Raw genomic sequence first — 15,872 nt, 5'->3', positions numbered from 1 at the left:
TATCTAGTGTGTATTTTCTCATTGTTGGGGTTCATGAGTGGTTTTCCTCACGTTTTTACTTGTGAATCTGTATTTAGTGGTTACTACTCACCAGGGCAGTCAAATGTAGGAATCTTCTCTTTATACCACTCATCACCCCTCACATATGTCTCTGTAGTATTAATAGGGGTCAGATCTTCACCCTGAAACGAATATTGTAAAAGTCACAGACAGAATGGAGAAGTCACATCTATGATCAGCTCTAATCCTGCCATCTCCACCGTTCTCATTACACAAGTATAAAACATATAATCCTGGTGGATAAAACAAGACTGAGCACAAGACCTTCACAGCTGTCTACACATCATAGGGGAGATCTCATGACACCTTCTCTCCATCTACCTGATGATCCTGAGGAGCATTGGGATCTTCTTGTTTACAGTCCTGTGGAAGAAGAGGACGGGGACATCTCTCTGGTGTTGTCCTCTTACTGGATAGAACTGGAGGAAACACATACAAGAACTAAATTCATTCTTTACATACAGATAATTATAGGGCGTGTGATTTAGTCCTGTCTATTACCTGGTGATGTGAGGGGTTGGGAAACCTCCATCATACCGTCCTTGTACAGATCTTTGTGTCCTTCTAAATAATCCCACTCCTCCATGGAGAAATAGACGGCGACATCCTGACACCTTATAGGAACCTGACATATACAATGATACCGTCATCCCCCGATTCCTTCATATCGTTACTGTATTATGTCCCAGCATTCCCAGCAGTGTCACCTCTCCAGTCAGAAGCTCAATCATCTTGTAGGTGAGACCTAGGATCTTCTGGTCATTGATGTCCTCAGGTGGAGGCCCCGTTATTGGGCTCAGGGGTCTTCCCCATCCCTCAGACACAGGGTCCTGACAGCGCTCGCTAGAGGTCTTCTTCACTACTGTGTAATCCTGGTTATGGAGAGACACATTAATAAATCTCACTACAGACATTTCCAGAGTCCTCACCTCTCCAGTTCTGTCCATCTGTTATTCCCATAGATAAGAATGATGTAATGTGACATCATCAGAATCTCTCACCTCTCCAGTAAGCCGGAAGAGGATCTGTGTAGTGAGATTTAAAAGCCTCTCCACCATTTTGTACTTGTCCATGTCCATGCTTTATGGGTGAATCAGGAAAGCTCTCTAAATAATAATAATAATAATAATTTTATTTATATAGCGCCAACATACTCCGCAACGCTTTACAAATTATAGAGGGGACTTGTACAGACAATAGACATTGCAGCATAACAAAAATCACAGTTCAAAACAGATGCCAAGAGGAATGACTGCCCTACTCGCAGGCTTACAATCTATATGAAAAAGGGAGACAGGAGAGGTGGATGGTAACAATTGCTTTCGTTGTTCGGACCAGCTATAGTGTAAGGCTCGGGTGTTCATGTAAAGCTGCATGAATCAGTTAACTGCCTAAGTATGTAACAGTACAGACAAGGAGGCTATTAACTGCATGAAGTGTATGAGAACATGATGCGAGGAACCTGATTATGTTTTTTTTTTTTGTTTTTTTATAGGCCACACAGGGATAATTAGGCTAATGCGTTGAGGCGGTAGGCCAGTCTATACAAATGCATTTTTAGGGCACACTTAAAACTGTGGGGATTGGGGATTAATCGTATTAACCTGGATAGTGCATTCCAAAGAATTGGCGCAGCACGTGAAAAGTCTTGGAGACGGGAGTGGGAGGTTCTGATTATTGAGGATGCTATCCTGAGGTCATTAGCGGAGCGGAGGGCACGGGTAGGGTGGTAGACTGAGACCAGAGAGGAGATGTAGGGTGGTGCTGAGCCATGGAGTGCTATGTGGATGAGGGTAGTAGTTTTGAACTGGATTCTGGAGTGGATGGGTAGCCAGTGTAATGACTGGCACAAGGTAGAGGCATCGGTGTAACGGTTGGTGAGGAATATGATTCTGGCAGCAGCATTCAGGATAGATTGGAGAGGGAAGAGTTTGGTAAGAGGGAGGCCAATTAGTAGAGAGTAAGGGTATGTGCACACGTTGCGGATTTTGCTGCTGATCTGCAGCTGCGGGTCCGCAGCAGTTTTCCATAAGTTTACAGTACCATGTAAACCTATGGAAAACAGAAACTGCTGTGCCCATGCTGAGGAAAAAATCGTGCCGAAACTCTGCGGTTTAGAATCAGCAGCATGTCAATTCTTTGTGCGGATTCCGCAGCGGTTTACACCTGCTCCTCTATAGGAATCTGCAGGTGGAATCCGCAAAAAATCTGCAGTAAATCCGCAGGTAAAACGCAGTGCCTTTTACCTGCGGATTAATCAAATCCGCTGCGGAAAAATCAGCAGACCTCTAGAATACATGTGCACATACCCTTACAATAGTCCAGACGAGAATGAATAAGAGAAACAGTAAGGCTGCGGTCACACTAGCAGTATTTGGTCAGTATTTTACATCAGTATTTGTAAGCCAAAACCAGCAGTGGGTGATAAATACAGAAGTGGAGCATATGTTTCTATTATACTTTTCCTCTAATTGTTCCACTCCTGGTTTTGGCTTACAAATACCGATGTAAAATACTGACCAAATACTGATAGTGTGATGGCAGCCTAAGAGTTTTTGCAGAGTCGAATGTAAGAAAAGGGCGAATTCTTGAAATGTTTTTGAGATGCAGATAAGAAGAGCGAGCCAGTGATCAATGATCAGTGATAAATATAGAAGATCTACACTGAGAGGATGCAAAATCGTAGGAACCTGAATGTGAAGATGAGCCGATATAACATGATAAAGAATCCCACATAATAATACAATTACTGGAGATAACTAGATGGGCATTTCCTGAAGGAAATACATGGTGCTTGAATAGCGCTGCCAGCTTTACAGCAGCACTTTTCACACACGGGACCAGGGGGGCCACTTACTTTTCCACACCCGGGACCGGGGCGCACTTACTTTTGCACACGGGGCCGGGGGCGCACTTACTTTTGCACACGGGGCCGGGGGCGCACTTACTTTTGCACACGGGGCCGGGGGCGCACTTACTTTTGCACACGGGGCCGGGGGCGCACTTACTTTTGCACACGGGGCCGGGGGCGCACTTACTTTTGCACACGGGGCCGGGGGCGCACTCACTTTTGCACACGGGGCCGGGGGCGCACTTACTTTTGCACACGGGGCCGGGGGCGCACTTACTTTTGCACACGGGGCCGGGGGCGCACTTACTTTTGCACACGGGGCCGGGGGCGCACTTACTTTTGCACACGGGGCCGGGGGCGCACTCACTTTTGCACACGGGGCCGGGGGCGCACTCACTTTTGCACACGGGGCCGGGGGCGCACTCACTTTTGCACACGGGGCCGGGGGCGCACTCACTTTTGCACACGGGGCCGGGGGCGCACTCACTTTTGCACACGGGGCCGGGGGCGCACTCACTTTTGCACACGGGGCCGGGGGCGCACTTACTTTTGCACACGGGGCCGGGGGCGCACTTACTTTTGCACACGGGGCCGGGGGCGCACTTACTTTTGCACACGGGGCCGGGGGCGCACTTACTTTTGCACACGGGGCCGGGGGCGCACTTACTTTTGCACACGGGGCCGGGGGCGCACTTACTTTTGCACACGGGGCCGCACTTACTTTTGCACACGGGGCCGCACTTACTTTTGCACACCGGGCCGCACTTACTTTTGCACACGGGGCCGGGGGCGCACTTACTTTTGCACACGGGGCCGGGGGCGCACTTACTTTTGCACACGGGGCCGGGGGCGCACTTACTTTTGCACACGGGGCCGGGGGCGCACTTACTTTTGCACACGGGGCCGGGGGCGCACTTACTTTTGCACACGGGGCCGGGGGCGCACTTACTTTTGCACACGGGGCCGGGGGCGCACTTACTTTTGCACACGGGGCCGGGGGCGCACTTACTTTTGCACACGGGGCCGGGGGCGCACTTACTTTTGCACACGGGGCCGGGGGCGCACTTACTTTTGCACACGGGGCCGGGGGCGCACTTACTTTTGCACACGGGGCCGGGGGCGCACTTACTTTTGCACACGGGGCCGGGGGCGCACTTACTTTTGCACACGGGGCCGGGGGCGCACTTACTTTTGCACACGGGGCCGGGGGCGCACTTACTTTTGCACACGGGGCCGGGGGCGCACTTACTTTTGCACACGGGGCCGGGGGCGCACTTACTTTTGCACACGGGGCCGGGGGCGCACTTACTTTTGCACACGGGGCCGGGGGCGCACTTACTTTTGCACACGGGGCCGGGGGCGCACTTACTTTTGCACACGGGGCCGGGGGCGCACTTACTTTTGCACACGGGGCCGGGGGCGCACTTACTTTTGCACACGGGGCCGGGGGCGCACTTACTTTTGCACACGGGGCCGGGGGCGCACTTACTTTTGCACACGGGGCCGGGGGCGCACTTACTTTTGCACACGGGGCCGGGGGCGCACTTACTTTTGCACACGGGGCCGGGGGCGCACTTACTTTTGCACACGGGGCCGGGGGCGCACTTACTTTTGCACACGGGGCCGGGGGCGCACTTACTTTTGCACACGGGGCCGGGGGCGCACTTACTTTTGCACACGGGGCCGGGGGCGCACTTACTTTTGCACACGGGGCCGGGGGCGCACTCACTTTTGCACACGGGGCCGGGGGCGCACTCACTTTTGCACACGGGGCCGGGGGCGCACTCACTTTTGCACACGGGGCCGGGGGCGCACTCACTTTTGCACACGGGGCCGGGGGCGCACTCACTTTTGCACACGGGGCCGGGGGCGCACTCACTTTTGCACACGGGGCCGGGGGCGCACTCACTTTTGCACACGGGGCCGGGGGCGCACTCACTTTTGCACACGGGGCCGGGGGCGCACTCACTTTTGCACACGGGGCCGGGGGCGCACTTACTTTTGCACACGGGGCCGGGGGCGCACTTACTTTTGCACACGGGGCCGGGGGCGCACTTACTTTTGCACACGGGGCCGGGGGCGCACTTACTTTTGCACACGGGGCCGGGGGCGCACTTACTTTTGCACACGGGGCCGCACTTACTTTTGCACACGGGGCCGCACTTACTTTTGCACACCGGGCCGCACTTACTTTTGCACACGGGGCCGGGGGCGCACTTACTTTTGCACACGGGGCCGGGGGCGCACTTACTTTTGCACACGGGGCCGGGGGCGCACTTACTTTTGCACACGGGGCCGGGGGCGCACTTACTTTTGCACACGGGGCCGGGGGCGCACTTACTTTTGCACACGGGGCCGGGGGCGCACTTACTTTTGCACACGGGGCCGGGGGCGCACTTACTTTTGCACACGGGGCCGGGGGCGCACTTACTTTTGCACACGGGGCCGGGGGCGCACTTACTTTTGCACACGGGGCCGGGGGCGCACTTACTTTTGCACACGGGGCCGGGGGCGCACTTACTTTTGCACACGGGGCCGGGGGCGCACTTACTTTTGCACACGGGGCCGGGGGCGCACTTACTTTTGCACACGGGGCCGGGGGCGCACTTACTTTTGCACACGGGGCCGGGGGCGCACTTACTTTTGCACACGGGGCCGGGGGCGCACTTACTTTTGCACACGGGGCCGGGGGCGCACTTACTTTTGCACACGGGGCCGGGGGCGCACTTACTTTTGCACACGGGGCCGGGGGCGCACTTACTTTTGCACACGGGGCCGGGGGCGCACTTACTTTTGCACACGGGGCCGGGGGCGCACTCACTTTTGCACACGGGGCCGGGGGTGCACTCACTTTTGCACACGGGGCCGGGGGCGCACTTACTTTTGCACACGGGGCCGGGGGCGCACTTACTTTTCACACACGGGGCCGGGGGGGCACTTACTTTTCACTCACGGGGCCGGGGGGGCATTTACTTTTCACACACGGGGTTCGGGGGGGCATTTACTTTTCACACACGGGGCCGGGGGGGCACTTACTTTTCACACACGGGGCCAGGGGGGCACTTACTTTTCACACACGGGACGAGAGGGTGTCATAGTCACTTTATTCTGATGTTTGACTTTGATAAATGATCATGTCCTAAAATGGACACCGTACATTTGCATAGCTGCCATCTTTGGAAGGTCAAGTTCAGGGTAATGGAAAGTTCGCCATTATTTCCTATGGGAATTTTTTTTTTTTAAATGCGATTTAAATAAAATCTACATATCGGATCGACTATAAAAGTCATAGCACACCTGTCCCCACCGAGGCCTTCGAAACGCCGCCTGAACGGGGTCTCTGCGCCGAGCGGTTCGGGCCGCATTAATTGCGGAAAACGCGGAGAAGAATAATAAGAAGAAACTAGATGGGCATTTCCTGAAGGAAATACATGGTGCTTGAACAGCGCTGCCAGCTTTACAGCAGCACTTTTCACACACCGGACCAGGGGGGCCACTTACTTTTCCACACCCGGGTCCAGGGGAGCACTTACTTTTGCACACGGGGCCGGGGGCGCGCTTACTTTTGCACACGGGGCCGGGGGCGCCATTACTTTTGCACACGGGGCCAAGGGCGCGCTTACTTTTGCACACGGGGCCAAGGGCGCGCTTACTTTTGCACACGGGGCCGGGGGCGCCATTACTTTTGCACACGGGGCCGGGGGCGCCATTACTTTTGCACACGGGGCCGGGGGCGCCATTACTTTTGCACACGGGCCGGGGGCGCCATTACTTTTGCACACGGGGCCGGGGGCGCCATTACTTTTGCACACGGGGCCGGGGGCGCCATTACTTTTGCACACGGGGCCGGGGGCGCCATTACTTTTGCACACGGGGCCGGGGGCGCCATTACTTTTGCACACGGGGCCGGGGGCGCCATTACTTTTGCACACGGGGCCGGGGGCGCCATTACTTTTGCACACGGGCCGGGGGCGCCATTACTTTTGCACACGGGGCCGGGGGCGCCATTACTTTTGCACACGGGGCCGGGGGCGCCATTACTTTTGCACACGGGGCCGGGGGCGCCATTACTTTTGCACACGGGGCCGGGGGCGCCATTACTTTTGCACACGGGGCCAAGGGCGTGCTTACTTTTGCACACGGGGCCGGGGGCGCCATTCCTTTTGCACACGGGGCCGGGGGCGCCATTCCTTTTGCACACGGGGCCGGGGGCGCCATTACTTTTGCACACGGGGCCGGGGGCGCCATTACTTTTGCACACGGGGCCGGGGGCGCCATTACTTTTGCACACGGGGGCGCCATTACTTTTGCACACGGGGCCGGGGGCGCCATTACTTTTGCACATGGGGCCAAGGGCGTGCTTACTTTTGCACACGGGGCCGGGGGCGCCATTACTTTTGCACACGGGGCCGGGGGCGCCATTACTTTTGTACACGGGGCCGGGGGCGCCATTACTTTTGCACACGGGGCCGGGGGCGCCATTACTTTTGCACACGGGGCCGGGGGCGCCATTACTTTTGCACACGGGGCCGGGGGCGCCATTACTTTTGCACACGGGGCCGGGGGCGCCATTACTTTTGCACACGGGGCCAAGGGCGTGCTTACTTTTGCACACGGGGCCGGGGGCGCCATTACTTTTGCACACGGGGCCGGGGGCGCCATTCCTTTTGCACACGGGGCCGGGGGCGCCATTACTTTTGCACACGGGGCCGGGGGCGCCATTACTTTTGCATACGGGCCCGGGGCGCACTTACTTTTGCACACGGGGCCGTGTGATAAATGATCATGTCCTAAAATGGATACCGTACATTTGCATAGCTGCCATCTTTGGAAGGTCAAGTTTGGGGTAATGGAAAGTTCGCCATTATTTCCTATGGGAATTTTTTTTTTTTAAATGCGATTTAAATAAAATCTACATATCGGATCGACTATAAAAGTCATAGCACACCTGTCCCCACCGAGGCCTTCGAAACGCCGCCTGAACGGGGTCTCTGCGCCGAGCGGTTCGGGCCGCATTAATTGCGGAAAACGCGGAGAAGAATAATAATAATAATAATAATAATAATAAGAAAATATAAGAAATCGGATTACAATATGTTGCTTGAACCTAGGAGGTTCAAGCACCATAACTAGATGGGCATTTCCTGAAGGAAATACATGGTGCTTGAACAGCACTGCCAGCTGCCAATGAACCTCAGGAGCAAGTCTGGCATGCAGGGCCCTGCCCCTGGGTGTCCAATTTGGCCCCTTGGTAGCCACTTTGATGTGCGGGGCCCCTTGTTAGCAACTTTGGCCCCTTGGTAGAAACTTTGATGTTCGGGGCCCCTTGTTAGCAACTTTGGCCCCTTGGTAGCCATTTTGGCATGCAGGAATCCTCGGTAGCCATTTTGATCGATTTGGAGGCCGGGGACCCTCGGCCTCCGATTTGGAGGCCGGGGACCCTCGGCCTCCGATTTGGAGGCCGGGGACCCTCGGCCTCCGATTTGGAGGCCGGGGACCCTCGGCCTCCGATTTGGAGGCCGGGGACCCTCGGCCTCCGATTTGGAGGCCGGGGACCCTCGGCCTCCGATTTGGAGGCCGGGGACCCTCGGCCTCCGATTTGGAGGCCGGGGACCCTCGGCCTCCGATTTGGAGGCCGGGGACCCTCGGCCTCCGATTTGGAGGCCGGGGACCCTCGGCCTCCGATTTGGAGGCCGGGGACCCTCGGCCTCCGATTTGGTGGCCGGGGACCCTCGGCCTCCGATTTGGAGGCCGGGGACCCTCGGCCTCCGATTTGGTGGCCGGGGACCCTCGGCCTCCGATTTGGAGGCCGGGGTCCCTCGGCCTCCGATTTGGAGGCCGGGGACCCTCGGCCTCCGATTTGGAGGCCGGGGACCCTCGGCCTCCGATTTGGAGGCCGGGGACCCTCGGCCTCCGATTTGGAGGCCGGGGACCCTCGGCCTCCGATTTGGTGGCCGGGGACCCTCGGCCTCCGATTTGGAGGCCGGGGACCCTCGGCCTCCGATTTGGAGGCCGGGGACCCTCGGCCTCCGATTTGGAGGCCGGGGACCCTCGGCCTCCGATTTGGTGGCCGGGGACCCTCGGCCTCCGATTTGGAGGCCGGGGACCCTCGGCCTCCGATTTGGAGGCCGGGGACCCTCAACCTCCGATTTGGAGGCCGGGGACCCTCGGCCTCCGATTTGGTGGCCGGTGACCCTCGGCCTCCGATTTCACACACGGGGCCGGGGGGGCACTTACTTTTCACACACGGGGCCGGGGGGGCACTTACTTTTCACACACGGGGCCGGGGGGCACTTACTTTTGACACACGGGGCCGGGGGGCACTTACTTTTCACACACGGGGCCGGGGGGGGCACTTACTTTTCACACACGGGACGAGAGGGTGTCATATTCACTTTATTCTGATGTTTGACTGTGATAAATGATCATGTCCTAAAATGGACACCGTACATTTGCATAGCTGCCATCTTTGGAAGGTCAAGCTGGGGGTAATGGAAAGTTCGCCATTATTTCCTATGGGAAATTTTTTTTTTTAAATGCGATTTAAATAAAATCTACATATCGGATCGACTATAAAAGTCATAGCACACCTGTCCCCACCGAGGCCTTCGAAACGCCGCCTGAACGGGGTCTCTGCGCCGAGCGGTTCGGGCCGCATTAATTGCGGAAAACGCGGAGAAGAATAATAATAATAACTAGATGGGCATTTCCTGAAGGAAATACATGGTGCTTGAACAGCGCTGCCAGCTTTACAGCAGCACTTTTCACACACGGGACCACTTACTTTTCCACACCCGGGATCGGGGAGCACTTACTTTTCACACACGGGGCCGGGGGGGGGCACTTACTTTTCACACACGGGGCCGTGGGGCACTTACTTTTCACACACGGGCCATGGGGCACTTACTTTTCACACACGGGCCGTGGGGGCACTTACTTTTCACACACGGGGCCGGGGGGCACTTACTTTTCACACACGGGGCCGGGGGGGCACTTACTTTTCACACACGGGGCCGGGGGGGCACTTACTTTTCACACACGGGGCCGTTGGGGCACTTACTTTTCACACACGGGGCCGTTGGGGCACTTACTTTTCACACACAGGGCCGGGGGGGGGGCACTTACTTTTCACACACAGGGCCGGGGGGGGGCACTTACTTTTCACACACGGGGCCGGGGGGCACACTTACTTTTCACACACGGGGCCGGGGGGGGCACTTACTTTTCACACACGGGGCCGGGGGGGCACTTACTTTTCACACACGGGGCCGGGGGGCACTTACTTTTCACACACGGGGCCGGGGGGGGGGGCACTTACTTTTCACACACGGGACGAGAGGGTGTCATAGTCACTTTATTCTGATGTTTGACTGTGACAAATGATCATGTCCTAAAATGGACACCGTACATTTGCATAGCTGCCATCTTTGGAAGGTCAAGTTGGGGGTAATGGAAAGTTCGCCATTATTTCCTATGGGAAATTTTTTTTTTAAAATGCGATTTAAATAAAATCTACATATCGGATCGACTATAAAAGTCATAGCACACCTGTCCCCACCGAGGCCTTCGAAACGCCGCCTGAACGGGGTCTCTGTGCCGAGCGGTTCGGGCCGCATTAATTGCGGAAAACGCGGAGAAGAATAATAATAATAATAAGAAAATATAAGAAATCGGATTACAATATGTTGCTTGAACCTAGGAGGTTCAAGCACCATAATAATAATAAAATATAAGAAATCGGATTACAATATGTTGCTTGAACCTAGGAGGTTCAAGCACCATAACTAGATGGGCATTTCCTGAAGGAAATACATGGTGCTTGAACAGCGCTGCCAGCTTTACAGCAGCACTTTTCACACATGGGACCAGGGGGGCCACTTAATTTTCCACACCCGGGACCGGGGCGCACTTACTTTTCCACACCCGGGACCGGGGCGCACTTACTTTTGCACACGGGGCCGGGGGCGCACTTACTTTTGCACACGGGGCCGGGGGCGCACTTACTTTTGCACACGGGGCCGGGGGCGCACTTACTTTTATACACGGGGACGGGGGCGCACTTACTTTTGCACACGAGGCCGGGGGCGCACTTACTTTTGCACACGGGGCCGGGGGCGCACTTACTTTTGCACACGGGGCCGGGGGGGCATTTACTTTTCACTCATGGGGCCGGGGAGGCATTTACTTTTCACACACGGGGCCGGGGGGGCATTTACTTTTCACACACGGGGCCGGGGGGCACTTACTTTTCACACACGGGGCCGGGGGGCACTTACTTTTCACACACGGGGCCGGGGGGCACTTACTTTTCACACACGGGGCCGGGGGGCACTTACTTTTGACACACGGGGCCGGGGGGGCACTTACTTTTGACACACGGGGCCGGGGGGCACTTACTTTTGACACACGGGGCCGGGGGGGCACTTACTTTTCACACACGGGGCCGGGGGGGCACTTACTTTTCACACACGGGGCCAGGGGGGCACTTACTTTTCACACACGGGACGAGAGGGTGTCATAGTCACTTTATTCTGATGTTTGACTTTGATAAATGATCATGTCCTAAAATGGACACCGTACATTTGCATAGCTGCCATCTTTGGAAGGTCAAGTTGGTGGTAATGAAAAGTTTGCCATTATTTCCTATGGGAAATTTTTTTTTTAAAATGCGATTTTTAAAAAAAACTACATATCGGATCGACTATAAAAGTCATAGCACACCTGTCCCCACCGAGGCCTTCGAAACGCCGCCTGAACGGGGTCTCTGCGCCGAGCGGTTCGGGCCGCATTAATTGCGGAAAACGCGGAGAAGAATAATAAAATATAAGAAATCGGATTACAATATGTTGCTTGAACCTAGGAGGTTCAAGCACCATAACTAGATGGGCATTTCCTGAAGGAAATACATGGTGCTTGAACAGCGCTGCCAGCTTTACAGCAGTACTTTTCACACATGGGACTGGGGGGCGCGCTTACTTTTGCACCCGGGGCCGGGGGCGCACTTACTTTTGCACCCGGGGGCGCACTTACTTTTGCACCCGGGGGCGCACTTACTTTTGCACCCGGGGGCGCACTTACTTTTGCACCCGGGGGCGCACTTACTTTTGCACCCGGGGGCGCACTTACTTTTGCACCCGGGGGCGCACTTACTTTTGCACCCGGGGGCGCACTTACTTTTGCACCCGGGGGCGCACTTACTTTTGCACCCGGGGGCGCACTTACTTTTGCACCCGGGGGCGCACTTACTTTTGCACCCGGGGGCGCATTTACTTTTGCACCCGGGGGCGCACTTACTTTTGGGGCCGCACTTACTTTTGGTGGGCGGGGACCCTCGGCCTCCGATTTGGTGGGCGGGGACCCTCGGCCTCCGATTTGGTGGGCGGGGACCCTCGGCCTCCGATTTGGCGGGCGGGGACCCTCGGCCTCCGATTTGGCGGGCGGGGACCCTCGGCTTCCGATTTGACGGGCGGGGCCGCGCGGCCTCCGATTTGGCGGGTGGGGACCCTCGGCCTCCGATTTGGCGGGCGGGGACCCTCGGCCTCCGATTTGGTGGGCGGGGCCCCTCGGCCTCCAATTTGGCGGGCGGAGACCCTCGGTCTCCGATTTGGTGGGCGGGGCCCCTCGGCCTCCGATTTGGTGGGCGGGGCCGAGGGGGCACTTACTTTTCACACACGGTGCCGGGGGGGCACTTACTTTTCACACACGGGCCCGGGGGGCACTTACTTTTCACACACGGGGCCGGGGGGGCACTTACTTTTCACACACGGGGCTGGGGGGGCACTGACTTTTCACACACGGGGCCGGGGGGCACTGACTTTTCACACACGGGGCCGGGGGGGCACTTACTTTTCACACACGGGACGAGAGGGTGTCATAGTCACTTTATTCTGATGTTTGACTTTGATAAATGATCATGTCCTAAAATGGACACCGTACATTTGCATAGCTGCCATCTTTGGAAGGTCAAGTTGGGGGTAATGGAAAGTTCATCATTATTTCCTATGGGAAATTTTTTAAAAAAAATGCGATTTAAATAAAATCTACATATCGGATCGACTATAAAAGTCATAGCACACCTGTCCCCACCGAGGCCTTAGAAACACCGCCTGAATGGGGTCTCTGCGCCGAGCGGTTCGGGCCGCATTAATTGCGGAAAACGCGGAGAAGAAGAAGAATAATAACTAGATGGGCATTTCCTGAAGGAAATACATGGTGCTTGAACAGCGCTGCCAGCTGCAAATGAACCTCAGGAGCAAGTCTGGCATGCAGGGCCCTGCCCCTGGGTATCCAATTTGGCCCCTTGGTAGCCACTTTGATGTGCGGGGCCCCTTGTTAGCAACTTTGGCCCCTTGGTAGAAACTTTGATGTGCGGGGCCCCTTGTTAGCAACTTTGGCCCCTTGGTAGCCATTTTGGCATGCAGGAATCCTTGGTAGCCATTTTGGCATTTAGGAATCCTTGGTAGCCACTTTGATTTGGTGGCCGGGGACCCTCGGCCTCCGATTTGGAGGCCGGGGACCCTCGGCCTCCGATTTGGTGGCCGGGGACCCTCGGCCTCCGATTTGGAGGCCGGGGACCCTCGGCCTCCGATTTGGAAGCCGGGGACCCTCGGCCTTCGATTTGGAGGCCGGGGACCCTCGGCCTCCGATTTGGAGGCCGGGGACCCTCGGCCTCCGATTTGGAGGCCGGGGACCCTCGGCCTCCGATTTGGTGGCCGGGGACCCTCGGCCTCCGATTTGGTGGCCGGGGACCCTCGGCCTCCGATTTGGAGGCCGGGGACCCTCGGCCTCCGATTTGGAGGCCGGGGACCCTCGGCCTCCGATTTGGTGGCCGGGGACCCTCGGCCTCCGATTTGGTGGCCGGGGACCCTCGGCCTCCGATTTGGAGGCCGGGGACCCTCGGCCTCCGATTTGGTGGCCGGGGACCCTCGGCCTCCGATTTGGAGGCCGGGGACCTCAGATTTTGTGGCCGGGGACCCTCGGCCTCCGATTTGGAGGCCGGGGACCCTCGGCCTCCGATTTGGAGGCCGGGGACCCTCGGCCTCCGATTTGGTGGGCGGGGCCGGGGGGCACTTACTTTTTACACACGGGGCCGGGGGGCACTTACTTTTCACACACGGGGACGGGGGGCACTTACTTTTCACACACGGGGCCGGGGGGCACTTACTTTTCACACACGGGGCCGGGGGGCACTTACTTTTTACACACGGGGCTGGGGGGGCACTTACTTTTCACACACGGGGCCGGGTGGGCATTTACTTTTCACACACGGGGTCGGGGGGCACTTACTTTTCACACACGGGGCCGGGGGGCAAATACTTTTCACACACGGGGCCGGGGGCGCACTTACTTTTGCACACGGGGCCGGGGGCGCACTTACTTTTGCACACAGGGCCGGGGGCGCACTTACTTTTCACACACGGGGCCGGGGGGCACTTACTTTTCACACACGGGGCCGGGGGGGCACTTACTTTTCACACACGGGACGAGAGGGTGTCATAGTCACTTTATTCTGATGTTTGACTTTGATAAATGATCATGTCCTAAAATGGACACCGTACATTTGCATAGCTGCCATCTTTGGAAGGTCAAGTTGGGGGGTAATGGAAAGTTCGCCATTATTTCCTATGGGAAATTTTTTTTTTTAAATGCGATTTAAATAAAATCTACATATCGGATCGACTATAATAGTCATAGCACACCTGTCCCCACCGAGGCCTTCGAAACGCAGCCTGAACGGAGTCTCTGCACCGAGCGGTTCGGGCCGCATTAATTGCGGAAAACGCGGAGAAGAATAATAATAATAAAATATAAGAAATTGGATTACAATATGTTGCTTGAACCTAGGAGGTTCAAGCACCATAATAAGAGAAACATATAAGATGTTATATTTATGGATGAACAGTCAGACTTAAATCCAGCTACATTCACTACAAAGCTCTGTCCCCAGAATGTCTCCATTACATGTACAGCTCATCCCGCAGATTACAGCCCCTCATACATCTATAGCACCGGGACAAATCCACATTTCCAGACTTGGGAAACTGATCCAGGAATGGGGGAAGGGAGGATTTATATACTAGGAGGTGGGTGGTAAAATAGTGTGGGGGCAACTTGTAGTATCTTACTATGTGGGGGGGGGATGGTACTGGGGGAACAATATATTGTGTGTGGGGGGCGGAATGGGGCCCTGTACTATGAGAACAACCCATTTCCTCCCTTCCCGTCTTCCATAGTTGGGTCGTATGTATCTATTACAGGAAACAGAACAGAAACGTTATGATTCTTATAAAGTGGCAACAAAAGTACTAAAAGAGTCTCTGAAGGGGTTAATGTCCCCCACACCCAGTAATGGGGAATCTCCAGCACTTACCTCCACCTGCAGAGCCGCACTCCACATATATGGCTGCTCTGTGCGCACAGGACCTGTGATGATGACATGATGTCACAGGAGGGGAGGAGTCAGGGGTCACATGATCAGGGGCCTCAGGGAATGATATCCGCAGTGAAGACCCTACATGGAAACTTCTCCTCAGTCAGTGACATTCCCGCCATTATTCCCCCTCACTACTGGCACAATTACCCCGCGCCGCCTTTTCTACACAGTGTTATGTGTGGAATGTAACGTGGGATTTCTCTGGAGACAAATAGACCCCACACATGAGGGAATTATCACCAGTTACCGGACGTCTACTATATGGCGGCATATGATTGTGCTATCGACTCCATACCAGGAGCTAAAATGCCGAAATCTCATTTGTTAAACCTCTTAGGCCGGCGTCACACTCAGCGTATGTAAATACGGTCCGTTTTTTACGGCCGTAATACGCAGAAATGTTCCCAAAATAGTGATCCATATGTCATCCGTAGTCAGGGTGTGTCAGCGTATTTTGCGCATGGCATCCTCCGTATGTAATCCGTATGGCATCCGTACTGCGAGATTTTCTCGCAGGCTTGCAAAACC

General features: G+C 56.0%; 1 protein-coding gene across 2 annotated transcripts in view; it reads right to left on the bottom strand.

Moving 5' to 3' along the window:
* LOC143766315 (uncharacterized) overlaps positions 1–15,343 on the bottom strand; it is a 337,847-nt gene extending 322,504 nt beyond the window's left edge. Inside the window, exons 1-3 of one of the 2 annotated variants that reach the window (XM_077253899.1) lie at positions 15,282–15,343; positions 1,062–1,166; positions 768–932 (exon numbers count right to left, since the gene is read on the bottom strand). In XM_077253899.1, coding sequence (XP_077110014.1) covers positions 768–932; positions 1,062–1,139 — 243 coding nt within the window. In that variant the 5' untranslated portion in view covers positions 1,140–1,166; positions 15,282–15,343. The remainder of the gene's footprint in view (positions 1–767; positions 933–1,061; positions 1,167–15,281) is intronic. The other variant, XM_077253900.1, reaches the window with a different exon arrangement.
* Positions 15,344–15,872: the final 529 nt, after the last annotated feature.

Source organism: Ranitomeya variabilis, chromosome 4, assembly GCF_051348905.1.
Source record: "Ranitomeya variabilis isolate aRanVar5 chromosome 4, aRanVar5.hap1, whole genome shotgun sequence".
Lineage (NCBI taxonomy): Eukaryota > Metazoa > Chordata > Amphibia > Anura > Dendrobatidae > Ranitomeya > Ranitomeya variabilis.
The sequence above is the reverse complement of the archived record's forward strand: the minus strand, read 5'-3'. Positions and strand labels throughout refer to the sequence as shown.